At 39.8% G+C, this 27,952-nt stretch overlaps 1 protein-coding gene across 2 annotated transcripts; it reads right to left on the bottom strand.

Moving 5' to 3' along the window:
- Window positions 1-27,952, bottom strand: mical1 (microtubule associated monooxygenase, calponin and LIM domain containing 1). 2 transcript variants are annotated; one of them, XM_080898146.1, is made up of 25 exons: window positions 27,803-27,952; window positions 27,210-27,299; window positions 23,834-24,141; window positions 22,768-22,975; window positions 22,215-22,322; window positions 21,941-22,036; window positions 21,591-21,746; window positions 20,787-20,887; window positions 20,260-20,517; window positions 19,176-19,291; window positions 18,381-18,507; window positions 17,990-18,068; window positions 17,677-17,824; window positions 17,369-17,559; window positions 16,202-16,308; window positions 15,821-15,883; window positions 15,471-15,702; window positions 14,735-14,796; window positions 6,929-7,742; window positions 6,732-6,841; window positions 6,534-6,647; window positions 5,690-5,783; window positions 4,564-4,657; window positions 4,224-4,297; window positions 1-2,930 (listed from the first exon to the last, which is right to left on the bottom strand). In XM_080898146.1, the coding sequence occupies exons 3-25, from the start codon at window positions 24,089-24,091 to the stop codon at window positions 2,737-2,739; spliced, it is 3,804 nt and encodes a 1,267-aa protein (XP_080754272.1). In that variant the 5' UTR covers window positions 24,092-24,141; window positions 27,210-27,299; window positions 27,803-27,952; the 3' UTR covers window positions 1-2,736. The 2 variants fall into 2 exon arrangements, with proteins under 2 accessions (XP_080754272.1, XP_080754273.1); XM_080898147.1 differs by lacking the exon at window positions 27,210-27,299.

Genomic DNA, 27,952 nt, shown 5'->3' with positions numbered 1-27,952 from the left:
ATTATCATTTACCTGCAACAACAAATTCTGAAATAAATTTCATAAAATACTTTTAATTGTGATACTTTTCAGTAGCTTTTCAATTCCCAACACATTATGCAGTAGTTGTTGACAAAGACTGATAAAACAGCGACTCATGTCGCCTTACATCATTCAGTGTGAACTTTTTAATCCCCGCAACAGGGATTATCCAAGACTATGTCATTAAAGGGATGTAAAACAAAGCTCCCCATTCTCTTCACAGGTGCAACAAAGTACCTTACACCACCTCAGGCGCTTAAGATCCATTGCAGCTAAATTAATGGTCAATGGGATTACAATAAATGGATCAAGGAATCTGTGCTCAGAGCTATATTTACACAGCTCCCATGTGGGAAAAAGTCATATAAGCAGATACATCTTAAAAAGATCCAGCAAATGTTACCAGGATTTGAATCCAAACAAGCATGAGTAAAGTGTTTTGCAAGTTATTTTAATCATTGCTTAATATATTAAGTGCTTACATAACCTTAGATTAAATACAAGTGAGTGCTTGCAGAAAACTAGCGACCCGTGTGTGACATTTGCACTCAAATTTACAGAAAGCAATTATTTGCTTTATGTAACTACTCCAAAAAAAAGATGTTTCTTTGTGAAAAGTATTACATAATGCATATTGTTAACATGATCTTCACTGTAAAAAATGTGGGCAGTATACCTGTAATGATGATGATGAGCTGCAATTATTCACTTTTATGTATCAATTCAAAACATCTGACATTGTGTTCATCCTCCGCACTTCCTCCGTGAGATCACAAGGTCTGATAAATATTCCGTTAGCAAACAAACGCGCACTTGTTAATTAACTCAGTAACAACCTTCATTTATATCTGACTTGATGTTGCCCATAAACACTTTTTTAAGGAAAGAAGACCTTAAAATGTACTTGTTAGACATGAATGTGACGCTGCAAAGCTGGTTGTTGCTCACACTGACTAAGGTTTCCCTGCACTTCCAAGTTCTTCTGATAGTTTAGGTGATTATATTTATTTATTCGTTTCAATAAAATTACGATTTGGGACTTTCGCTGCATTTTATTTTACTGACTTGTGGACCTTAATAGGAAGGAGCGTCTTCACTACTTAAATCTTAATCAAGGCCAAGTATGCACCCTAGAGCAGCGGTCCCCAACCTTTTTTGCACCACGGACCGGTTTGTGCCCAACAATATATTTTCACGGACCGGCCTTCAAGGTTTCGTGGATAAATACAACAAAATAAAACTAGTATCGGTACCGAAAAAAAGAAGATTTATTCATAACACACGTGAAAAGATCCATTCAAACCGAGTTAACGAAAAAACGATAACAAAATAACGCTTAAAAACCGATAAAAACCCTGAAAATCATACATTTCACACCCGAGTCTCACGGCCCGGTACCAAATGACTCCGGTCCGTGGCCCGGGGGTTGGGGACCGCTGCCCTACAGGATAGCAATTAGAATAACAGGCGAGGTCAAGCCTTTATGGCAACACCTTACATAATTATGAGTTAGTATTAGTTATACTGCACAGTGCTTCAGTATAAGACTAAATGCATAAATAAACAAAAACGACAAAGTGCATGTACTTTATTTGATATGCTGTGAATGGCTGTCCAGATAGCACAAAATGGCAGCAGGACAATGACTAAATAAGGCTCCTTTTCACTTATACAAGAAACGGTCTTTGTTTAGATTTTGGCCATTCATCCTGCACAATGACAGGAATACCTACAAATAATAAATATTGGTTTTTATAAATAGATAAATCTGTCCATATTTGCCCCCCCCCCCCAATTACCCCGAATTAACTACATCCACTAATAAAAGTGCAGCCAACTTTTGAAGACTATCACTGGAAAACTAACTCTGACCCGAAAGGACTGAACAATCAACCCCTGAGATTAACTATCCAATGTGCTTGCAGGACAGGACACGGTGAACAGCTGTAAGTGCTACAAAACATCAACATCGACAAAAAGAAATGAAAAACAAAGTTTGAATATTTGTAATGTTTAAATGTCACTTAGTTTTTCTTTTTTTTCTTTACAATCCCATCACATTTATGTAATACAAATACTAAAGATAGAATTAGGATATCATGTGTTTGTGTACAGTAGCACTCCCCATGATGAAACAAGTAAAATCAACATGAACATCTATTTTCAAAAACACCAGCTGTCCTGTATTATCAGCCTAGAACTATCTCTAAAGAGACAAAGTCAGGTACAGCAGCTTTCCAGCCACTGTGATTTCATACTGCTCTATCTTGGCTCAGTGCTAAAGTCACATATCTGACAGTAAATCAGGCCAAGTCCCAGGCTGGTCACTGATCATCATTTGTGTGATAGATGTTCAATAGTTCAGTATACACTAAAGATAATTTTTCCTATGCGGCTATGTTGCTATGACCCCAATATGGCAGGCAGACTTTAGCTGCACAGACTCTGGGCATGTCAACTGAAAGACTCAGATCTCCAGGCTTATGTCTCCCTCTAGGGGGTGGATTGCAACTGACACTCTCTGAGCCTCCGGGCTCACAAGCCTGAACTAAATCCTATCCCCTGACTGAGTGCTTGTGGTGTGTTACTTTCCATAACGAAGCTCGATCATCTTTGGCTTTTCAAATGTACATTTCAGGTTTCAAGTCTGAAAGCAGCGAGTCTCACACACAGAAGATGTGAAATAATCACCAGCGCGGGACATGCAGGTTCACCCTACGCCCAGTGAACCTGAGATCCTCCCTTTGATTGCCGTTTGGCCTCCATGATGCAGAAAGCTTCTTGCTCCTCGCTTATTTCCTTCTGCCTCTTCTCGTCCAGAAACGATACCAGAGAGTCCCTCATGTCCACCACTTCGATCATCTCCTGAAGGATTCGCTCTTCTTCTGCCTGCTGCTCTGATGTCTTATCTGGAAAACGAAAACATATGCACACACCCAATTCTAATTAATAACAGACACAAACATCAAGTCTAAGCTGAATAGTGGTTCTTGCAAGTAAACTCTCGTCCTCTCACTAATTAGGGGGAAAAAATGGATAATTGGTACTGTACCCCTCCCTTCCCAACATCTGCTGACTATGATGCAAAAACCTTTCTGAGTAGAAAGGCTGCCAGACTTGCCAGGAATGTATTTTTATTTTTCCATAGAAGCAAAAGGCCCCTTAGTGAGTCATTTCAAACTTTCAAACAGTTAGATTGCCAAGGCCAAGGTTTGTACTTTTTTATAGTCCCTTCAGTTATTCCTCTCCTGTCCATACTTGCCATGAGGAGAAAACATTTCCAACTAAATATCTATTCATTGCCCTCTTTCAGTGGAAGAACACATTCCATACATTTCACCTAAATCTAATTAAAGCTTAAGCAGACTGGAAATTATCTACTTGATATGTCTGACTCGAAATGCTGAGCCCATTATTGCACTGTTGAAAGTGCTTCAAAGGCAATCTGTGGCCTGTTTGGGCCAAACCGGGGACTCTTTGACCTTTGTTTGATGTTTTCTGGAAATAAAGGCTAATATGAACTTCCTGCTCAGTGCACCAGTCTGTGTTAATTAATTGTAATATATTTAAAAATTCTCATCAGGTAATAGATGATGATTATGGGACTGCATTTTGGCATGTGCATCCCTGTTTTTTTGCTCTTTAAATGGACTGTTTACCTCCATGCAACCAAAACCTGACTAAATGTGATTAGACTAAAAACAGAAGCCGAATGCTTCTGGTGCCAGAAGTCTTATCTCTTGCCAAAAGATTCTGCATATTCATATATTCTTATATTCAGTTATTTGTTTGCAGAAAATGGTCAAAATTTGTTTTACTGCACAATACACTACCTGGAAACCCCAGGGGAAACATTATGAACGGGCGTAAGTAACTAGTTTAGTGGCATTAATGCTGGAAGAAATTATGGTCAATAAATAATCATATGATATGTAATTTAGTAAAAGAAAAAACATGGTCCAGTAGTGTATAGTGTCCTACAAAATGCAGGACATTGCTATATGCAGAACTGAGTTAATGGGACAACAACAAACGTGGCAAAGACAAAGAAAGCATTGATGTGCTCATTAGTAGGACAAACATGCACTGCAGTACGGGCCTTGCTCGGCCTGGTGCCTGTTTAGAAGTTAGGCTCCTCCCTTTAACTACATCAAAGACACTTTTAGTTACAAGTCTTTCTGTGTGCACACCAAAGTACACACCATTTATCTCCATGTATTTCCTGAGCTCCAGCTCCAACATGCTCTGCTTGTCTTCGAGTTCCAGCTGTCGAGACCTGCAAGAGAAACAAGCATCAGCTGAGTCCTGTCAGTAGTAACGCTGTATGTTATCATGAGGACCGACAACAAACGACATTTCACTGTAAAAAAAAAGACTGGCTTTTAGCATTGTGAGGTCAGCCAGTCACCGCAGTGTTTTGATGTGAGATCTGCTCCGTCTACCATGTCACTTGTATACAGATGCTCTGTTGTATTACTTGTATGACTAGACAAACTTTTACTCCATGAAATAAAGAATGAGCCAGTGAGGCTGCAGACTTACGCCACCATGAGTTCAGACTCCTCGGAAACCAATGCATTCTTTTCATGAACGAGCTGGATCCACTGTTCGATCATATCAGGAGAACCGCTGCGTTCTGCAAGGAAAAAATGGTGCATATTTTCTTTAAGAAAACAGGAAGATGTGCTTTTTTTGGGTGGGGTGGGTTCTCAATAAAGTGGTGAGGAGGAACCAGATTTATTTGCAGCATCTGACACAGCACCCATGTGAGTGTTTGTCTACAAGCCCACACGCTAACTTGTATAAGGATTCCAAGAGGCTGTAATAAAAAGAATTCAGCTGACCTACAAATTTAGGGCTAGATTTACTAAACAGACCAAAATAGCATAGGAATGCAATCCCCAAATAGCGCTCATACGTGTGGTTTGCAAAAGTTTCACGGCTTTCTAAACAGAGATGCAGTCAGTTCATTTTTATATCAAGGGCAGATAATCAGACCTGCTGGTTTGTTTAGTGTTAAATATCGCCGTAGTTTGAAGTAAATGGTGTGTTGCAAATCTCAGTAATCTCAGTTTGTGCACTTGGTTCGTATAAAATACTGCTAAAAAGTCGATTGAAAATACAGATTCTAGCTGTTCAACAGTCCTGGGTCTTCTATCTCATATTTTTGTGTCATCATGTGTCGAATGTTTTCAGCTGGTGAGAGCTCTAGACTGCAGGCAGACCAGTTCAGCACCTGGACTCTTCTACTACAAAGCTATGTTGTTGTAAAAGCTGTCGTAAAAGCTCACAACAGCACATTCTCATGCTAAAGCATGCAACATGCATAGACAACTTTCAGTACTGATGCCGTCTTTCCGGATGTGCGAGCTGCTAATTCCATAGAGAACATACCATTAGAGAGGCATGCTTTTAAAGTGAAAGCTGCTAACAAACTGGATGTTTGACTCTCCTCTTTAGTCCAGAGGACACACATCATTCCCACAAACAATTTCAAATTTATCGATCTTCCTCAACTATGAATCTTTATTTATGTGGAAGCATACACTTTTAGAATGACTTTATACTTCCAAAATAAGCTTTTTTTCCATCGCAAATGTCCAGAGATATAGAACAATACACCCCAAGTTCTTTAAATATGTATAAAAAAAAGAAGATCTGATCTTACCAGCCTCTCCTCGCAGTGTCCGCTCCAGAGTCACACCTTTGTCCTCCAGGTCTTTGTAGGTCACCTCAATCTCCTCCAGTCTTCTCTGGATAGACTGTGAAACACAAAATCAAAAAGTACATCTTGACAAATATTTTAATGAAATTGCTTTAATTTCTTGAAATAGGCTTTGGTGACAAATCTGAATTCCATATAGGGCAGATATATAAAAAAAAAAAAAACATGCAATTGAGCCAATTCTTGTAAAATGGATATGGATGAGTTACACTCAAGGGTTCACCCAGCTTCGTGGCATTGCTCGATGGGGTGTGAAGACAGATGATTGACAAGTACACTCCCTCTCCTGCATACTCTAATAACTGTGCAAACACTGAGGCGCACCTGATTGGATGAATGCCTCTGAAGCAGATGAATGGGCTGTCTGCTTCTGAATTTTAAACGTAAACCAACACGGTGACTCATCTGCAAACTTTCTTTAATATTAAGAACAATTTTCTGCAAAAATTTGTTTCTCTTAACATTTTAGGTGGGATTAACAGCTGATTACAGGCTGATGAATTTGTCTCCACTATAGATTGCCAACTGCTAGCTGTGTTGTGATTTGCATGTGTTTGCATTTACTGGATTTCAATTTTATGCAAACTGTATGACTGGCTGCAGCAAAAATGACTAGTAAGCATGGATTCACATAACTTTACAGATGATAAAAACATATCTTAGAAATGACATAAATTACAATATTGTATAATAATAATAATAATAATATATAATTATGTGCATATTCATTGCTCCACTAAGTGAAGTTGTAGAAAAACGGACCAGGAATGAGTTTTAGATCACTCACCTGAGCTTTGCGGAATCGCTGTAATTCACTCATCCTGGCTCGCCGCTCCAACGTCTTCATCTTCTTAAACTCCAGCTTCTCTGCCTCCACGGGGTCTGATGGCACACTCTGAAACTAGAGGTAAAGTAATAGTACAGTTAGTGCAAAATATCCTCCCCCTGAAAAACTGAAACAAATGAACTCTACCGATATCCTTACTTGGTCATCAAACAAGTCAATGTCTTGTTCATCATCGTCCTCATCATCATCGTCCTCATCTCCTTCGACGCCCTCTTCTGAGGTGTGGTGGACATGTCTGAATGTTGTTTCTGTGGGAAAAAGTAAGAGTAAGTGTTGCAATAAGCCTGGATGACTCCAGATTGAGCTAAAACCAAAGAGATGAGTTGCCAGCTTACCCACTCTCCCCGGCTGATTAACGTGGACACTCAGCCGGGTGTCTCTGCTGATCCTTGGTGAAGAGAGATTCCACGGAGAAAACTTTGATCGCACTCTGGCCTGCCCACTTGGCATCTCTTTTCTTCTGAAGCAGCGTCGATTCCTCTTCTCCCGCATTTGCCCAGCAGTGCTCCCACTCCAGTAGCCCTCCTCTTCTTGCCCATCCAGGCCCTCTGTTTTAGGAGGCCCTGCATTAGCTGAGGAAGAGGAGCAGGAGGAGGATCCGCCATGGGTTTCTGAATCCGAGTCTGCGCTGAAGCTGTGAAGATTCACCAGCTGGGTTTTTTCCTCAGCGGTCAACTGAAGCTTCCGCAGTGACTGTTTAGGACGGGAGTCTGGTCTTGCTTTAGAGCCCTCCTCTGTGGGAGTCGGAGATGAAGGTTCTTCTGGGACGGTGAGGCTGATGAGGTGGACTGTGCGAGGCTTTGCTACTGGGGGAGAGGGCTGATGGCTGGGAGTAGTCTGCCGAGAGCGACGGGGCTTTGGAACTGGACACGGAGTCATTTTTTTTGTCTCCTCCGCCTCCTTAATGGCTGCTGCTACCTCAGATTTAGGTGGATGGTCTGTGGGAGTTTTTGATACAAGTGGTTCTTGGGAGTCTTCTTTTGACTCATATATGCGGTGGTCCTTTTCTTCAGATGTTTGTGATTGTGTGTGAGTAGGAGGACCACAGTCCAGGGTGTTTTCATACTCCTCATCTGACGGCGATGGAGTATATTCATCACTGGAAACTCCGTTTCCTTCTTCTGTCTCTCTCTGAGTTCCTTTGCTTTCCTAAATTGATAAAAAGCATGAAAAACATGTTTAATTTAAATTAGCCCACAGACTATATACAAATTAGTTAAGTTTATTTAACTATATATTAACAAATTATTTTAGAGATTTGAAATGAAAGAAGATGCAATTGTAGTTTCAATAACTCAGATGTACAGTAGTTTTCGGGTCATAAGCCGCTACTTTTTCCCACACTGTGAACACTGACTGCGGCTAATGCACATTTTGTTTCATGCCGCCAAAAACATTTTGCCTGGTAACAGTAGACCAATCAAAATGATAAGTAGTGTATATATTTTTATCGGTTGTTAAGAGACGTTGTAATGTTGTTTGTGCATTGTTCTGTAAAAAAACCATAAGCAATGTAATTTGTGTGTTACTGATACGTACGTATACTTAAAGGTAGCCGTGTTACAGGCGCTGTTCGAGGAAAAAAAAAGCATTTGCAGTATGTATTTTTGTATGTTACCATAACGTTTATGTTACCATGTTTATGTTACCTTACGGATTAAAAATACTCACGTGTAGCATTTCTGTGTAAATATCTCATATTACAGGTGAAACGCCTTACGGCTTAAAATCCGGTGCGGCCTGTAGTCCAGGATTTACGATAATTAAAAGGATTAACAAAAATATTGCATCAACTGTTGAGTGACTGCAGCCATTTTTAAATATATATAAATGTATATATTTAATGTGATGTTACATGAAATATTAGGACTGTCTTTAGTTCAATTGTGTGCATGCCCCCCTAGTTGTATCTTGCGAGACAGGAAAATGAAATGAAAGAAATGTACGTGCAGTTTGGTTGAGATTAGGCATTTCCATTGGCTATTATAGAATAATCCACTTCTTTAGTAATGTAGTCCACTCCACTTTTCTGCATCTGGCTGAATGTGAGCAGGCAGTATTGTACTGTATGCTTCAGATTTCCTCCTGCTGCTTCTGTCATCTGTCACTCTGTCATTTATCATTAATAAATGCTAGTGACTCAGAGCTTTTAGAAGCCATCCATGCATGGATCACACTGCCTACACAGTTTTACTTTGGATTATGAGCAATTTATGATGTCTCCATACTTTTTTTCTTCCCATCACACTGGCACAGGTTAACCTACCCTTCAGCTGTCCAAACAATGCTATTCAGGAGCTGGTCTGGCTTTTCAGGTGATTTTATCACCACTTTGCAGCTTGTGATGAACACTGCTTTTTCTCTCATGACTAAATCCCCATGATCCTAAAATCATACAGCCCTATGGTCAATGGACTAGATTTTTTAGCTTTTTATGTTGTTGAAAGTGCTAGTTCATTTGTCCACTCCTAACATTCCCGCTATCTCTTTGATGCTTTGTTTTGATTTGCAAATTAAGGATAGGCCGCTTCTTTTGCATGGAGAGTACCTTTGAACTCATGTTGTGGGTTTACAGCCGTTGCCTCAAAATCCAAATACTACACTTGGAATATCTTATAACTGTCCACAAAACAGCTTCTGAGTGAATGATACAATTAGGTTTGGCCTCTTGGAAAAAAACTAAATTAAATCTAAAACACAAGGCTACATATAGGCTGTAATTCTTAAACGCTTCGTCCAATTTGGATGCAAATGACCTTGAATTAAAACTGTGTCTGCACTAAGCTTATCTTCATCACATAGCTAAAAATGAAATATGTTAAAAAAAAAAGCCCAAATAAGATTCACCAGCAACTAACAAGTAACCCTTCTTAAAATTTGTATCTACAAGTTCCCTCAGCCCCTCCCTCCTGTTCATTTGTTTGAAACATACCTCTGTTGTTGAAAAATCAAAGCCATCTACCAGTAAATGAAATCATCTTCCTGCTGTCTTGAATAAACCCTGCTCACCATAATGACTGTCACCATGCGTTCCCCCCTTACCTCTGTTATTGTACACTTTTCTCTTAAACCAGCGGCAGTAACATCTATACTTTAGAAGCCTGCAGCAGACCCCAACAATGTCAATAACTTTTAGTCTAGTGTATTTAAAATCCTAGTCTCTATTAGAATCACTGACACCTCTTTAAACTGGTTTCAATCCTCTCTCTCTCTCTCTGGCCTCACTTCAAATCCCACCCATTTCTAAATACTTCTAGTGTTCCTCAGGGATTTGTCCTAGGGCCTCGTCTATTTATCTCCCTCATCTTGGCCATATCTTCCATAAATTCAATATCAATTTCCAGGTTATGCTGATGACTATGGAACGCCAGGACTGCCATAATTAATTAATTAAATACACCATTAAATAATTAATTAAATGTGGCAATAATTAATTAAAATTGGAATTAATTAATTAAATAAATAGTTATGATATATGTAATTAATTAATTATTGACACATTTAATTAATTATTTATGTATTTCACGTTTTAATTAATTATTGACACATTTAATTAATTAATTATTGACATATTTAATTAATTATTTATGTATTTCACATTTTAATTAATTATTGACACATTTAATTAATTATTGACACATTTAATTAATTATTTAATGATATATTTATTTATTTCATTTTGGCAGTCTTGGCGCCTGGCTCTCATCATGAAATAATTTTATCTGTCAGCCTCACCCATCAAACTCAGGGGGCGGGGTTAACGCTGATCGAGTCAAAACCATTGCTTTGGCCTGGTGGCCATTGTTTCTAGCACACAACAACCGGCATGTGGAAGCTAACAGAACTGAGCTTTGAAAAACCCTGTTTGTGTGTCACCAAATACCGTTTTAATATTTTTTTAGCCGAGAATGTAGTGGTTTAATCTTCATGTGTCTGGTCGGTTTGTCAAGATACAGCCTCTTTGCAAAAGTGTTTCGATGATTTCGGAGATGTCTGCCCAGTCTCACGGCAAAGCGTGGGATAGACCCGCTCGCCTCGCAAGCAATCCCACCGACAAAGCGCAGGCCCCGGTACACAGCTGTAGTAACCCCCGCTGACTTCTTTTACTGAGGTTATATTTATCGGTGTTTTATTTCCTGATGTTCTTATGTGTCCTACGTGTTTCAGTCGCCAATTCTGAATTATAACTAACATTAAAAACATGTTTAAGGAGGAGAGAGAGCAAATAAATCTGTTTAACATCTGATCTTTGGGTTTTTGTTCAGTAATCAGCGTGACCTGTGTATAAACGCATAAAAGAGATAAAGTTGGTGTTTCCGTCATGTAGTAACTGCTGGCTTTAACTGTACAAAGGTTGTTCGACACTATGAAACACATACAGACTTCATGATGTTCGGCTAATATTTTTATTGTGAATATTAATCATGCTGACCTCGCTCTGTACACCACGCAGCGAGGTCAGCATATCCACGATATCCTCAGCTCCATGAGTTAACACAAAGTTTCCCAGCTGACTAACTGCCAACTATTCCAGAGACGTGAAAATATACAGCATAAAGAAAAGTGTAAGAGACTCAGCAGCAGATTAGAATAACAGTTATACATTTAATAAATCACCAAATGAATCCAAGAAACGAGCAAACCTGTTCCGACAATTTGAATTTGTATTCCCTCAGCTGCAGACTCGCTGCTGTTTAAATGTTTGAAAAGGAAGATTAGATATAAAAAACGTCAAACATAGACTCAGTCTGCCTTCACATTTGATATGAGGCCAGCACGTATAGTGGCCTCAGCAGGCTATTACTGAAATACACGTGCTATATCTTAAACTATGATATAAACAGGGAGGTCCTATTAACATGTTTAGTTTTAAAGGACACCTTCCTGCCTTTAGTCTCATTCATGAGCAGTATTAGTTTTCTTCTAACATCCAGAAGTCTGCACAATGTGTTTCATAGTTTGTAACAAGCCTTTGACAGGTAAACATAACATGACCGAAAAAGCAAAAAAAAAAGAAAAAAAAAAGAGAGAGAGTGTTGACATAAGAAGAGAAAATTCTCTCAATTATGGAGACAGGCAAATGGTTCATTTATGTTTGATGTGTGTTTATTCCTCCCTAAATATCGTCGGTGAAGTTCGCCATGCACGTCAGATTTTCCTGCGCATTTTTATACCTCTGCCAACAGAGAGAGAAAAAAAAATCACATTCTAACAGACAGCTGGTGCTTAGAATACAGTTGAATAACTATTAAAAAACAGATGATATTTAGATGATAGTTCAGTCTAACACATGTGCCAGTGAACCATTAAACGTCTGTGAAACTATGCAGTTATGAAACGTAACTTTAACCTCAGCCAAACCGATTTGCTCAGTTGTAAATAAAACAGCGAAGTAAACGTGACCCGACAGACAGAACCTGAGTGAATGAAGTCCAGCGTTTAACCACTGAGAGCTAAAACTCAGCTGAGGTTTGAAAGCTGTGTGCTGGTGATTGGACATCAGCTGCTGATAAAGCTGGCTCGCCTATAAAGTGCTCTGTAAGGAAACGAGCTCCAGCAGCTCTGCGCTCGGGGAAAATACTATATTTACTTATCTTGTGCAGTTAAACTGTGACTATCACCAGGTAATGTAGGCGTGTTTCTTGAATTAGCAGCAGGTGTTAAACAGCTGACAGATGAGGAGGAGGATGCATGCAGGTAAACTGAGGGTCTGCTGAGCTGATCGCTGGTTTCGTGAGAAAAATGTCAGCTCGTTCTTTATGTTACAGAAGCACAGAGACACAAGACCAGGCGGAAAGAGACGATCGTTCGGTGAAAATGAGAATCTGCGAATGCAACATGTGGAACACGGAGAGTGGAATATGTAAACAAACCGGTTAATGTACCCCCTCGGTGCACTCTGCATGCTAACTGTTAGCAGAGCTAGTGAAATCTCTGAAAACATCTGAGCACTTTTGCAAGCATGTTCTATGTTGACAACCTGACCAGACATACGGCGCGACATTCGCGGCTAAAACACTGTTAAAAGTGTAGCTGGTGACAGAAAAACGGGGTATTTTAAAACTACACCACCACCATTGCTGCTTGTGATTTGATCTGCATTCTGGGATAACTGGCTGCCCCAAGTCTACACAAGCAATCGATTTTCTAGGATCGACCTGTTTTGACTTACTTTGCACGGCAACCAATCAAATGTTAGAGAAGCTGCATGGGCAGCGTTAACCCCGCCCCCTGAGTTTGATGGGTGAGGCTGACAGATAAAATTATTTCATGACGAGAGCCAGGCGCCAGGACTGCCAAAATGAAATAAATAAATATATCATTAAATAATTAATTAAATGTGTCAATAATTAATTAAATGTGTCAATAATTAATTAAAATGTGAAATACATAAATAATTAATTAAATGTGTCAATAATTAATTAATTAAATGTGTCAATAATTAATTAAAATGTGAAATACATAAATAATTAATTAAATGTGTCAATAATTAATTAATTACATGTGTCATAACTATTTATTTAATTAATTAATTCCAATTTTAATTAATTATTGACACATTTAATTAATTATTTAATGGTGTATTTAATTAATTCATTATGGCAGTCCTGGCGTTCCATAGATGACACTCTATCTGTCCACCAAATACTCCTTTGCTGTCCCACCCACATCCATCTGTGTTAGCTTCTAGGAAAATCCAGTTCTCCCCCAACTTTCTCAAACTGAACAGTGATGAAACTGATGTTCTCCTCATTCGCACCAACACCACCATTGACACCTCCTCAGTTTCTCTCTCTCCCATTCCCAGATTAAGAGTCTGTGTGTCATCCTTGACAGCACACTTTCCTTCCAAGCTCACATCAGTAGCGTCACTCCATCCTCATGACATTGATTGGCTCCATCCATCTTTCACACCGAACGGTATTCCTGTCCTAATTCACACCTTGGCTATATCTCTCACTGATTACTCCGAGTCCTGTCTCTTTGGTCTTCCTCTTATTGTTTATAGGATATTGTTGTTATCATCCTTGAACTGATCCGTAACTCTGCTGCTTGCATCATCACCAGAATTCAGTCCGTTGGTCACATCACACCTGTCCTTCAGCAGCGCTCAAGTTAAATATTGCACTAATTTCAATATTCTGTTCCTCAGTTTTAATGCCATTCTTAACCTTTCTTCACAGTACCTCTATGAGCCTCTGCACATCAACAAACCCATTCGCACTCTTACGGCTTACGGCCATACCACCCTGAGCACGCCCGATCTCGTCTGATCTCGGAAGCTAAGCATTTTTTTTTTTTTTTTTACCTCTGATTTCTCGGATGGGAGCCCGCCTGGGAATACCAGGTGCTGTAAGCTTTGGAGTGGCTGTAGCTCAGGAGGTAGAGCAGGTTAGCTGCTGATCGGAAGGTTGGTGGTTCGATCCCTGGCTCCCCCAGTTTGCATGCCAGATATCCTTGGGAAAGATACTAACCCCGACTTGCTCTCTGATACATCCATCAGAGTATGAATGCTTATGAATGATAGTTAGAAAGCACTCACCGTATGGATAATAGTGCTTGTGTGAATGGGTGTGTGCGGCGTGTTGTATAGTGCTTTGAGTACTCCAGGAGAGTAGAAAAGCGCTATATAAGAACCAGTCCATTACCATTCACTCTCAAGTCTTTTTCTTCTATCCATCTCACTGTGGCATCCATCCACGTGACTACCATGGGATCTAGAGCCTTCAGCTGCTCTGGCCGACCCGTGGCTTCCCTCCCACCAGAGATCCATAACATAGACTCTCCCTCTGCTTTCAAATCCTGTCTCAAAATGCACCTCTATAAATTGGCATACTCATTATGATTACCTTCCACCTGTCATACAAATCTGTGTTTCTAATGATTTTATGTATTGTAAACTTGTTTTGTTGTTATCATGATTACTGGGCTCTAACTGTATGTTTGGAAACAAATATTCTCATTAGATGTTTCTCCGCAATCAAGCGAGTCCTGCTGACACAGAACCCGTCAGCCAGAAAGATGATGCAACTGAAGATTGTGTAACAAGAGCATAATGAATAAGAGGACTCAACATGGTGTCTGGAGTCATCAGCAGCAAGCAACAGCATGGTTTACATCAGTTCTCTTCAGTGACCCACCTCACAAGATGTTGCAGGCCCATTTGCCAGCTCTTCAGAGTGTAGCTCACAGTAAAATTTCCCTGTGGAGAAATCAGAGATAAAAAAAAAAAAATGTTAAAAAAACAAAACAAGAAAAGTTGAAATTTAGAGACAAGTGAACGCTAAAGAGGGAAACCCCTGCTGCTTTCTTAAATTATTCATCTCCTTTTAGTCTGAGTACAGACCCCTTTGAAAAGGGTCTCAGCGCAAATGATTAATTATACATATAAATAATTAAGCGGTGATTCACTTATAGGAGCAAAATCTGATCTTGGCTTTGAGAGAACAATCACAGTACTGATGCAAGAGCTGTTGAAAACATAGATATAAGCACTTTATACACAATAATACAGCATCAAGCAGTTTCACGGAGGAGTGCTAGATAGGCAAAAAGACAACAAAAGCGAAGGAGTTAGACCAGATATGGACGAAAGCTGCCTCTTTGACAGTAATCACCAGCAAATACTCGAAGCTTCAGTCAGCGTGGGGCGGATATCTAATATTTGATTCTATAACAGCTTTGAGAGAAAAAAAAACAACACTTTATAATGACAGTTGCTGTAGCGTTACTCTAGAGTGAAGAATAAGACGTTAATCTGTGGTTTTAGCTAAGATGGTATATACACCTATAGGTAGAGCGACAGATATGGATATAGTTGAAAACTTGAGTATAGTCAAAATATAGAAATATATAAATTCCGCAACTAGGAGTCACCTGTATCTTGGTCAAAGGTGTATCCTCCTAGCCTAAGTGTGATGTTGCATCGAGCGCAGGTGAAGCAGGTCCGATGGAAGAACTTTCCCTCAGCACTGATTCGCTCCAGCAGATAAACCCTTTCACCACAGAAGTAACACTCCTCACTGTTTGTCATCAGCGCAGGAGTATCCGGCTCAGGAGCCACCTCGGCGACAGGATCGAGCTCAGAGGAGACGGGAGATGCTAATGTCTGAGGAAAAAGGTCAGACAGCAGACTGAGATTTAACAACAGAGCACGATGATTTTTAAAGATCAGTATCATGCAGAAAGCTTGCATAGTCCAGCACGAGTTGTTGAATCACACTCACACTGTCCTCATCTCCCATTCTTGTCGCTGTTCCAGTGGCTTGTTTGTTAGCTGCCAGCTTTTCCTGCAGAGAAAATAAAATAAACTACCACATGACCTGATTTTGTTGAGGATATCGAGAACAGTTGCAAAACAAACATGATTAAACAATTATCAAGGAGTAGAACAGCAAAAGCCACTTCCTCTGAATTAACATCTAACATCTTGTCATCACAAACAGGAATCCCAGACAAAGCAGACATGTGAGTCACCAACAGCTCGAGAACACAGACCGAAGGCCCCGGAGTGAACTCCAGCCAACAAGCTAGTGTGTTTGAAAATATCTTTATCAAAGATTCCTCCGTGCTGTGTAAACAGTGAACTCAAGGCTCAGTGGGCGTACCTTACGTCTTTGCAGAGAGTTGTGCTTCAGCTTGCTCAGGAAAAAGACAGCTGACTGTGTCCGGGAGAAAGACAGAGACTTGGACGATGGCTGGAAGCCTGTGGGCTCTGTTGCCAACAGAAAATGCAAAATGTCAAAGAGGGACACACAGCAAAATCATCTTAAATTAGACTAGAATGCTAATATAAAGACACCTGAATGTGAGTGTTGGCCTACTTGCAGCTCTTCAATACAGCTGCCCAGTATATTCTTAGGGCACCGTTTTAAAAATTGTCTCTATCAGAAATATGACAAATCAGTCTTAGTTGAATTTTCAGTGGCGTCACATCAAGCAGCAGTTGGATTTAACTTGTCAATCTACATAAAAAAAACTCTTCAGCTGCAGTTCTGACTATCACCCCCACTCTTTCATCATTCAGATAAGGTTACCCAAGACTGACAGCTCCCTGCTGTCTGCACATCAGTCAGCGGAGCACAAGCACAGCATCACAGAGTATATCACACCCACCTCAGCTCATTCAGTACCTCCAAAGGCTGAGCTCACATCTACGCTGAATAAGTCCACATACTGAAAAAAGAAACTACGTATACCTCTACAAAAAGCCAGGGGAAACCCTTCCTTCAGCGCAAGAAAAGCAGAACCCCTTCTAGAGGCGCTGCTCACATCAGACCCCCGATAAGTCAGCTCTACACGATGACTGATCTGTCTGCTGCTGGGCTGGCTCAAGTGCAGGAGAGCAGCACAACCAGTAGAGGCTGGCTCTGAGCACAGCACTAGCCACTTAAGCCAAATGAATTCTGGGTAATATGCTTCTTAAAGGGGTAGCACTGATTTGAACGTTTCTTGAACATTTTTCAGTGGGAGGACACCTGAACCTTTTAAGGTGATTCTAATGCTGCGCTGTGTCTAGGCAACAGAGTTATGTAAGACTGATATTGCTGTCACTAATAGCTACTAATATATACTACATATATATATATAAATATATTTATAAAATATAAGCTTATATTTAAAGAGACGTTCGATGGACTGTGGAATTTTGCAAATGCACTGATTAAATTTGACTTTCTTAATATTTGCATAGATGATAAATGTCATAGTTTTGTATGTGTGTGTGTGTGTGTATGAATGTGGGTTGATTGATTTCTTTATTCTAAAACTTTCACCTTTTTTTGGTAAAGCGAAACCGCTTTGGATCTGGGTGAGGTAAAGAACCATGGTCAACTTGTCTATGTGATCAGTGTTAGCCAGGCTGTTGGGAGACATGACAGGGGGGATGCCCAGCTCCTTCTCCAGGATACTGAAGGCCAGTTGGTTGTTGTGAACACAATTAGACTCATCCAGGGAGGACATATCACTTGGAAGGAATGAGAAAACAGCAAAGACGGTTTGTTACATTGATTAGATAATGATTGATTGATTAGAAAATCAAAGCACTCTTGTACTGCCGAACAAAAACTAAGCAGGAACTCACATGAGGTCAGGTCTGAAGTGGTGGATCAGAGCACACAGAGCCAAGCCGGACCTCCAGGACCGTGTAAAGTCTTTTACATTCACATTTTTATAACCAGCAGTGTGTTTCTGACACCATTTCAATAGCTCCTCAGAACCGCCAGCTGAATCTGGGACAGCAATAAACCAGACAATAAATCAGAGAAACCTCTAATAGCTTTTGCAGTTGCATATTTCATGCCAATGCTAATCGCAATCGTGTTTCCCGGTTCATTTAGCAAGACCAGGAAAGAATAACCAGAATAACCAGAATAACCGCTAAAGGAGTCGCTGACCTTGACGCATGTGAAGTGAACTCTCCTTTTGTTTCTTGAACGACGGATGAGTTTTTTCAACATCGTACAGGTGCTGCACCTAAGTTGAGTGACCGGTACATACAAAGAAGATGGAGTCAATAAATCAACGTTTAACCTGTTTAGTTCACATAGATCTATTTGTTTAACACAGCAGATGCATTGACTAGAAGCCGAGGTCTGATAAACTGCTCTCATCAATTTTCACGTTTCATTTCTTAACACAGCTTTGCTTTGAAGAGCACTTGAAGAAGGTACTAGACTGTTTTCTGCCTCCCTAAATGAACTTTAGGATGAAGGCTTTAAGAAATCTTTATTTCTTAAAAGCTTTATTTCAATCTCTGTTGACTAAATAAAAGATAACACCACTAACCTGATGGGTCTGGATGGAGGACAAGTTAACTCTTTGGTACCGTGTTCTGGGGTCGATGCTGTAAGCAGCATACTTTTTGCTGGTGTTCTCTGGTGTTGTTTGGGACAGGAGCTGGTAGAGGCTTTCACTGCATATTTGTAAAGACAAATAAAACCAAAAACAATCAACAACTGTAGTATATTGCAAGTAAGGGATAATTACTGGTTAACTGCCTCTGACATTGTCCATTTTTAGCTGATCTGCAGGTACACACCCTTATTTTTTTAACACTTTGTTGCCAAAGGATGGTATTTTATGAGGAAATAAGCTAAAAGTTCCTTTATTATGTAATTCAAGTTTTAAAATCCACACGAACATTTATCACTAAAAGCCTAATTGTTTTATTTTGGTCACATCAAGGACTCCTGCTGAAATAATAATAATGCTTATGCAATCAGAACAACTATCCATCACGCTGATTATGTCAGGATGGGTAGTGTTGCTGAGGATGAGACCCACAGGCAGGCTGACAAATTCTAGTGCGACATTTCTCTACTTTATTCAGTAGTTTTCAGTCAATGTGATGTATTCCTTTAAAAGTTTAACGTAATTTCCCTGTGACAAAAATTACATTAATATTAGAACTGTAGTCTTTGCTGTAAGGAAACAAAAAGTAAAGCTTTCTTTTAATAAACATTCAGTGTAAGAACTGAAGTAAACAAGCTGGCAGCAACTGCATTAGCAAATCTAATCTCAAGATGTGAGATCATGAAATAAAACCGTGTGCAGATTATTAGCTGTATAAAATGTACTTACCGCTCAGCCAGGACTTTGAGATGTGGGACCCCATTACCCCAGCTCCTGACCATCCATGCTGCATCGAAAGCAGCAAAGAACCCACGAGCGATGCCTGTACCCAGAGGCCAGAAAGGCTGCAGAGAACACGCACTTAATGTCACTTTGTAACAAAAAATGTCACTTTATCAATTAATTAATAGTAAATGGAGTATGCCGTGTCATCAACCACAGAAATATGTTAACCGTAAAAGCCTGTGTGGTGTAAAATGAAACATCCTGTCAACCTTATTTTGAGAAAACTTCATGCAGAGGCTTATCTAGTCAGGCAGACGCAGGGTGAGTAGACACGTTAGACTGTGCTTCCTGCAAAAACATCAGCTTGCTAAAGCACTAAAAATGACGGTGCTAATTTTTAGTGTCAGAGTCAGCGCACTCACGCACCATTATAATCGTTATATGGTCAACACTGTTGTTAAAATTGTGGGGCAAGTATGTGTAAAAATAATTGCTTCATGCTCATCTAAACACATAGTTTCATGCATTTCTTTCCCCACGCTAGGTATAAAAAAAAAAAAACTAATTTCCTCAAGGATTGATAAAGTAGTCTGTTTCTAAATCAGACCCTGATGATGTCAGTGAGACTGGATATCACTAATATGAGGACATCTCTGGCCACAACCCCAAAAATCTGCTGTTTAAAATTTTGTGAAGGGCATCCAATTAAAAAGTTGGCTCAAACAAAGGGCGGCCTTAAAGGAAGAGGAGCTAAAACTACTTGTTTTAAATCGTGAATGATGCAAAACTTCTCTTGTAAAATCCCAAAATTCAAATAACTGTTGTGAAAATGAGCTTAATAAGATGCTTTTATTGATGTGTTAATTCACCAATTTGGTTCTTTGATTCTTTGATGTCTCCAATTGCCTTGCAATTTTCTGCAAGTTAACTAGAGGTTACTTTTATTTATTTTAGTTCCAGTGTTTCATTAACTGTATGGCATTAGGAAGCAGCATAATATAATTCAATACAATATTCTGTCCCACAGTTATCTAGCATTGTTAAGGATACGAATTAAGGGAAAAGACCCCAAATTGCTGCTCCCTACCTCCACTAGGCAGTCTCCAACAAGACCAATTAACAACTTCTTCCCTCTCCTCTCCTTGACCAGCGAGGCATTCTCAGCACGGTGCATGCAGGTGAAGTCGAACATCGCCACATCCCGCTGGCCGGCGTGATTCTGAGCAAACTGGAGGTCAGGCAGTCGGCCGCCAGTGGAGAAGTCGGCAGCATCACACGCATAGTTGCACAAAGCCTCGTAATCCACATTTGCAGGGGCCAGCAGCTGTTCTGCATCATTATGATCCTGCAGATATAGAGGGAGAAGTGTATCGGATGACTTCTGGCACCTTCACTTACACAGATGACATGTCTTACACTTGGTTTGCCGCATTAGCTGAGGGGCCAGGCAGCAGAGAAAGAAGAGATGACTGACAGTTTTTAGTGTCGCTACATTGAAGCAGCAGCAGGGCTGTGTCATCTACGTGGTTTGTTTCTTTTTCTTTACTGGCCAGAGATAGAGCTCGTGCCAATAAGAATCACACTTTTCCTCAGTAATAGATGTGTTATTCTCACCTGTTTAATGACCCCTTTCTTTAACAAGCTCTTCTTTTTGGCAGTCATGACAAAGTAGTGGGTGTCGTCTTTGTAGTAGACAATATTCTCCAAATCAATACCTGGAACGGAGAATGGAGAGAGAAAGTATGGAGGAGAGGTTGAATGAGGTAAGCTGAAAGCAAAAGCATTTCTGCAGTTTCTCTCAGTGCCATATTTCTCTCAATAGAATGTTTGCTATTCTCTTTTGGTTTAACCACTTTGAAAATGTGAGAGCTTATTGGCCTACACAGGGAAAGTCAGTGTGGATTGATTAGACAGTCATTCAAAGGGGTGTGAGCACAGCAAACACAGTTCAGTTCCTCTAAAGCGTTTCACTGATATGAAAGTGCAGTAGATATAAATTAGCTCAGAGGATTCAGGCAGGTTAACCAATAGTTAACAATCTGACAGGAAATTAGATGAGGTTCGAAACGCAGATTAACAGCACTGCTGTTTGTTTCACACTTCACGCTGAACCCGAAGCAGCAGTGTGAACATTTATTTCATGCCTTGAGGCTTGCATTCAGCAAGGCGCGACAAAGGAAAAATTAAATGAAAATAAAAGCACTCATGTTGTTATTAAAAATATTCTGGTTCAGTGACTCAGCTTAGTGAACGCTGCAGAGTAAAACAAGTTAATCCGAAGCCAGCGATTTTCTCTTTTCTTGCTTTAATTTTTAAACATTATACTATAAATAAGAGCAGACAGCTGCTTCACTGCAAATTAAGATGTCCTCCTCTTTTTTTGCCAAACATCACTGCAGATGTCACAGGGATGCCTACCAGTCTCATTGAGTAGCTCTTGGAAAAACTTCTGGTTATAGATGCGGGCTACACCACTGATCTCCTCTACTTGGGTCTCAGCAGCTGTGTGTCTGTTGATGAAATTGGCCGTGATGCCGATCGCCAGTTTTCCTCGCAGCTCTTTGTGCTTGAACCCTGAGAGTTTGGGTAAGAAGAAAAACAGGAAACTTAGCTGATGAAATGCTACATTTTGAAAAAGACTGCTGGGGTAAATTTGGATTGTGCGTAATAACTATGTGTATCAACTAGGCCTTGTGAAATTGCTTAGTAGCCCTTGTTGCATCAGTGGGAAATGAAAGTATTCAAGCATGCATAAGTATTTGTCTCACCATCAGGGACAAACCTGCCTCCCCCAGCAGAGATGAAGACATCAAACTGGAAGGCTGCGGCAGGATGAGACCGGGGCTGCAGTTTTGCCATCCAACCTGTCAGAAACACATCAAACTTTTATGTTCTGCACCTCAGCGGATTTCATCACAAGTTTACTGCTTTACATGTTGGTGGTCTATGAATATTTCCAGTTTTGAGAAACAACAACAACAGTGGATAAAGCAAGCAAACTTAATAGGGAGGATGATGAGGATGGTTGTTAAACGCACATACCATTTTCTCCTGAGGGCTCAATCAAACCCTGGAACTCCACTCCAGTGTGCACCTCTACCCCGAGGAGGAGTGCCACCTTCAATAGAATCAACTGCAGCTGACGGATGCCTAAAAATATATGTGGGTGTCATGAGAAATGTGTGTGTAGCATAACCAAAATGCTACAAATACTATCAGTCGTGCACAGATTAAAAATGGTTGCTAATATTGCAATTCTCTCTTTAAAAACTCTTCTGTTAAGGAAATTCAGTAATGTGATGTCTGAAATTTGCTCGTGCTGACCTACCAGAACTTAAAGGTAATAAAGCCATAAAACATGAATGACAGAAAAATACAGAAATTGTGAATCTGAGAGCCCATTTTGTTTGATTAGCAACGATTAAGTGAAAAAAACAACTACACGGTTGAAATTTGAGATTGTATCATGTAATACTAAAAGTATGGGAGCCCCATAAACAATGATAATGCAGTGAGTTTATTTAATTCATTTCAGACTGGCTCAAAACGGTTTTATATATAGACTCTCACTCCAATAACTGACTGAGGCACTCACTGATGTGATCCAGAGAGCCAGAGCAGAATTTGCCATAGAACTTTTTGGCTCCGAGCTCGCGGAGGTCATAGATGGTGTAGGGCCACAGATGGAGAACATTGTTTCTGGAGAATGTCTCCCGCTTCTCCAGCAACACCACCTGAGCCCCCAGCAGGGACAGTTCAATGGCCACTCTCAGGCCACATGGACCAGCACCCAGCACGAGGCACTAGGAGAGAGGAAATCAGCAAACCCTCAGCATGGACGCGATAATAAAACATTTTTAAAGCAAAAGGTGAGGACAAACGAGAACGATTTTAAGCTGCTCTTGAAGGACAATTAGTATAAAGCCATTTGATGACTGTGAGAGTGTCATGAATTATATATAAAGGGCAAACATTTAACAAGAAATTAAAGGGAAGAGATGCAAAAAACCCACAGAGTCACAGCCCACAATCAAATATGACATCTGAATTGAAAATAAATTGTAGTTTGATGGCTGCAGTTATCGATCCGCAAGTGCAGCAAAGGTTCTTGGAAAGGAAAAAGCACTTATAGATAATCTGTATGATCTTTTTAACAACTTTTTTTGTTATAGTTTTAGGCATAGAATGTTTTCTATAAAAGTAAGGAAACACCATTATTATCACAGGTTGATACATTTATGTTCTGACTAAAATAAATGCATCAAAAAAGCATTCAATGAAGATTAAAATACACAAAGTTGAGAAAGATAAATGTCATAAAATGCCAGAAAGTCTTCGTGGACAGCAGTACTCATGGCCTAACCTAATCGATTAATGATCCACATGTTGCAAACGCTCTTGCAAATTTAACCTACTCGAGTCGAATTTTAACTTTCTATAATGAGCCACGACATAAATGGATAAACTTCCTCTACTAATGAAGATTCTGTGACACGATCCAATCTCTGGAAAAGCTACGAGACGTGATTTAACTCTTTTAATGTAGCTGCGATTAAAGAGGAATCTCTATCATGCAAGTAGTAGAACCACAATCTCAACTTCTTACATCAAAATCTTTTAACTTTTGAAAATGACAATAAATGACCTTTAGTTGTCTGTACCTTGTTTTTAGTGCAGACCTTTCCTTGCTGATAATCTTCATGAGAAGCTCTTTTATCAAGCTTGGTCCACAAAGCTTTGGCCTTCCAGTAGTTCAGTCTTTCTTTTAACTTTGCGTAGAAGCTCCCGAAATCCTCCGGATCGATCTCCAGCTGCCTGCAGAGCTGAGTGAAATGGTGCTTTACATCCTTACAGGTCTGGGCTTGGACAAAGAGGTCAAACGTAGCATGTGAAGGGTTGACAGGACCTTGGCTCGCCATAGCTGAGGATGTCAAGAAGACCAGTTCCTTTTGGTCACTGGGTTGGGTAGCTGTGAAAGAAGAAATTATATCGTGACATCATCTTTTCCTACCTGGAAGTAACACCTCCTCGGGATAGGTTCATGTAAATGATCAAACGTTTTCCCACTGTTTACAGCCTTTGTTGCTGTAATGTTTAGAGGTGGTCCAGTTATGTAAAACTCCTACATGCCTTGTTGTGGGAATTTCCCTCCTCGTGTGCGCTTAATTATAGTCCAGATGTTTGAACACTGATGGCTTTATGTCACCTGGTTGGCTGAGTCATTACTAACGTCCTCCATGGGGCCCCTGTGGCTCTCTCTATCTTTCTTTTTACAACCAAACAGCCCGCCCACAGCTGATGTGTCATTCTCACATGCAGTCTCAGGAAATTTACTTGCTTGTAAGAAAGAGGACACAGTGTAATAGAAACATGTGGCTAAAACACATGTTTTATATGCTTACTTTTCAGTAAACAAAAGGGGTGAAAATTAATATGTAATGTTATACTCAGCTAATCTGTTGATTCTTTTGCTATTAATTGATGACGGGTAGTTAAAAACACATGGTGGGCAGGGCCTACTCCGAAGATCTTGCTTTGTCTGCCTAACAGTTCAAAGTCCAAAGATATTTTATAATATGATCAAATAAAGTATGGGAAAAGGAAAGGCAGTAGACAACAAACTCACATTAACAATCTGGCATTTCAAGCACGGTTTCCTGTGTTTGGTCTGCTGGTAATTCTTTTGTCCTAACCCTGGCAAAACCAAGTTATATACAACTATTTCTTTTTAGGACAGACATGCTTCAGTGATGTCATATGGTTCAAAGAAAAGTGACCAACAAGAGAAGATGAAACATAAATCGAATATAAGAGAACGATAATGGCCTAGATTTTGACTTCTGAAGAATCTTAGCAATTGAAGAAATATGCCCGTGGATCTTTTTTCAACCTTACATCTCTGGTTGCAAGTCACGCACAGCGTTGCGTGAATATGGGCCTGTGAGGGGAGGACCTAACTAAGAACACGGAAACCACATTTCTGTACTATATTACTGCAGATGTAACAGTGAGTACAAAGAGTACAGCTATAGGTTTTCAACACCATCTGACCCTAGTGTCTATCAGATGAAGCCTCTACGATGTGTGTAGAACAAAAGAATGTTAAAAGGAACAGTAAACTCCTAAACAATGCATGTCTCATTGTGGGAAATATTTGGTTTAAAATAGGAGCTATGAGCTCATATATTCTCGGTCAACATTTACCCAATGTTGGCAAAGATTGTTGACTAACCTAAAATTAGTGGCACTCCTAGCAACATGCTAATCTTTTAAGTCAACAGCATCCTTAAGCAACAAATACAATGTTTGAAAGGTGAATTCTGAAAATTTACCACAAGTTAACGCTTTCCTAACAGCAAGCTGAAGAAAATGCAGATGACACCAAAAGTGTGAGGCTGACATTTCCTGTAACTATCACTGTATCATTTACTGGTATTTACGCTTCTCTTCTGTAAAGTTGTCAGCTCTTGCCCTCCACCTGAGACAAAGTCTTTCATTATAGAGAGTACACCTGCATGCTTTGCATGACTGCCCCCGTATGCGTGTGAACACAACTGCATTTTAGCTTTTCCTAAGGCCAACATTCCCGTCCTCACATTTTACTACAGTTTCCTGAAAATGGGCATCAAAACGAGGCAGCTTTTGCGTCCATATGACAAGATGCTAAAAAATTTTAAATAAATCACTCCTCTTATTCTGTTTATTGACTTAATGCTTGTTACTGTGCAGGACAGTTTTCAGTCACTAAAGAGATATCACAACCTGCCATAAACACAAAGATAAACAGTTGTGTTGGTGTGTTAGATAAACCTCCATGGAGATGCAAAACACTAGCTTCAACGAAAAAGGCACAATGCAAATGAAAAAAACAAAAACAGCTCTTGTTCAACTAAAATATCTAACGGTATATTTTTACTTTAATACTCGAATGTTTAACTTGTTACATAGTTTAGAAATATTTATTATTTTTACCCTTTTTGCATTTTATGTAGATTTTAACTTTATTTTCTATTTTCTATGATTTATTAAACCTTAGTACTTTATGTAATATTTTGGCGGCTTTAACGCAGGAATTTTCCAATTACACCTTATATCATCTTATCTTATTTTATTATATACAGCTATCGACCATATATGTGTATATAATACCCTGTGTGTTTCACTCTCTGTGTATTTACACACCAGTCAGTGTTTAATCATTAGTTGTAGTTAATCTCTGGCTCTTTTTCTCAGCGTGTCTTTTTTCCTGTCTCCCTGCCCTCACCGCCAACCGGTCGTAGCAGATGGCCGCCCCTCCCTGAGCCTGGTTCTGTTGAAGGTTTCTACCTTTATAAAAGGAGACATTCCTTTCCCACTGTAATCAAGTGCTTATACAATATTAAGTTCCTTGAGTTGAGTGTTGTTGTAATTTGGCGCTATATAAATATAACTGAATTGAACTGACAAGAATACACAGCTACAGGCTATATATAGCAGACACATATGACTTGGTGATTATTTGTCTCCAAGCAGGCTATGAAGTGAACCACTCCTCCCATTAAAAACAGAACATTTAAGAAGAGTGAGGTACTCTTTGAAGACAAAATAAACTGTCAAATCTAAAAACTTAAAATAGCTCACACGGCCGACTTGATACTTTGATCTAATTCTCAGGGAGGCTGCTGTTTTTATAATCTGTTGTCATGTTCTTTTTTTTCCCTTCTTAAACATGTAAAACTGCACAGCTGAAACCACAAGCCCACAGACATATTTCCTTTTTGTAAGTGTTGCAATGTTAAAAAAGAAAATATTCTCACACTAAAATACAAGTTTAAGAATGGCCACGCGAAAAGAAGTGTCATCTGTGACAAAGGTAAGACAACACACAACCACCACCATCATCATCTGACTTCTGTTAAGCAATTCTAGGCAAGAAGCAAGTCTTCTCAGGAATGTTGTTGCTGACAGCATGATCAGACAGAAAATAACAGGACTGAAAGGTAATTTGACCTAATTTCACTCACTGCCAGTGGATTGGATTCGAGTGGATTGACCCACCTTATTTAACGTGTAAGCTCTGTGCACTTTGTTTGGCAGCAACGCTGTGTTTTATCAGACTCGTGGATGGATCATATTCTCTTGTCCAGCCTGGCAGGTTTACAGAAGGACATAAAAGAAGAGAAAGAGAAAGGAGAATGAGTGACGCGAAGAAGACGTGAGAGGAAACAGAGAGATTATTTCCTGGACACGTATCTAGACTTTGTGCTGGCATTTTTTTTTAATACTTATGATCTCACAATCATAGGAAACTGTTAAATGAGCAGGCGTGGCACTGATCGCGTTCTGCTATGCCAAAGCAGGATGCAGTCCCAACATGTTACTGTATGCAAGCAACCAGATTGCAAACTGCACCCTGAAACAGGAGCTGACTTAAGTTCAGAGAAAATATATCTTATAGAGCTGCATCATAAAAACTAAATGATTTAATTGGGTGTTTTATGATGGAAGAGAATTTTAAAAGATACGCTTCAGACAGCAGCACGTAATGACCTACACAATCAATCAATAAACTTGAAAACTTATAGAAAAAGTACCCGCCTCAGAGATCGAGAGGGGGGAAAATACAGGCACAATATACAACATTACATTACCAGCTCTGAGGTCGACCTAGAAGCGGGTTTCCTTGAAACTGTGTCCATGCTGTCGCTCCCATTTTTTCGTTTTTTTTTTCTCCTTTGGTTACAGGTAAGGACGTGGACTGCCTCACCTGCACCTCGCGCCCGCACTACACTAGTGGAGCC

The sequence above is a fragment of the Rhamphochromis sp. 'chilingali' genome (genome assembly GCF_963969265.1).
Source record: "Rhamphochromis sp. 'chilingali' genome assembly, chromosome: 12".
Taxonomy (NCBI): Eukaryota; Metazoa; Chordata; class Actinopteri; order Cichliformes; family Cichlidae; genus Rhamphochromis; species Rhamphochromis sp. 'chilingali'.
This window is presented reverse-complemented; position numbering and strand designations above follow the sequence as displayed.

Bases quoted from the DNA above. Each gene is read 5' to 3' on its own strand.
- mical1 (XM_080898146.1), bottom strand. From the start codon at position 24,091: ATGGCGAGCCAAGGTCCTGTCAACCCTTCACATGCTACGTTTGACCTC. The intron at 20,888-21,590 runs GTAGGCATCCCT...TCTCCGTTCCAG, and splicing joins AGAGCTACTCAATGAGACTG to GTATTGATTTGGAGAATATT. The intron at 19,292-20,259 runs GTAGGGAGCAGC...TGTTCTCTGCAG, and splicing joins TTGGAGACTGCCTAGTGGAG to CCTTTCTGGCCTCTGGGTAC.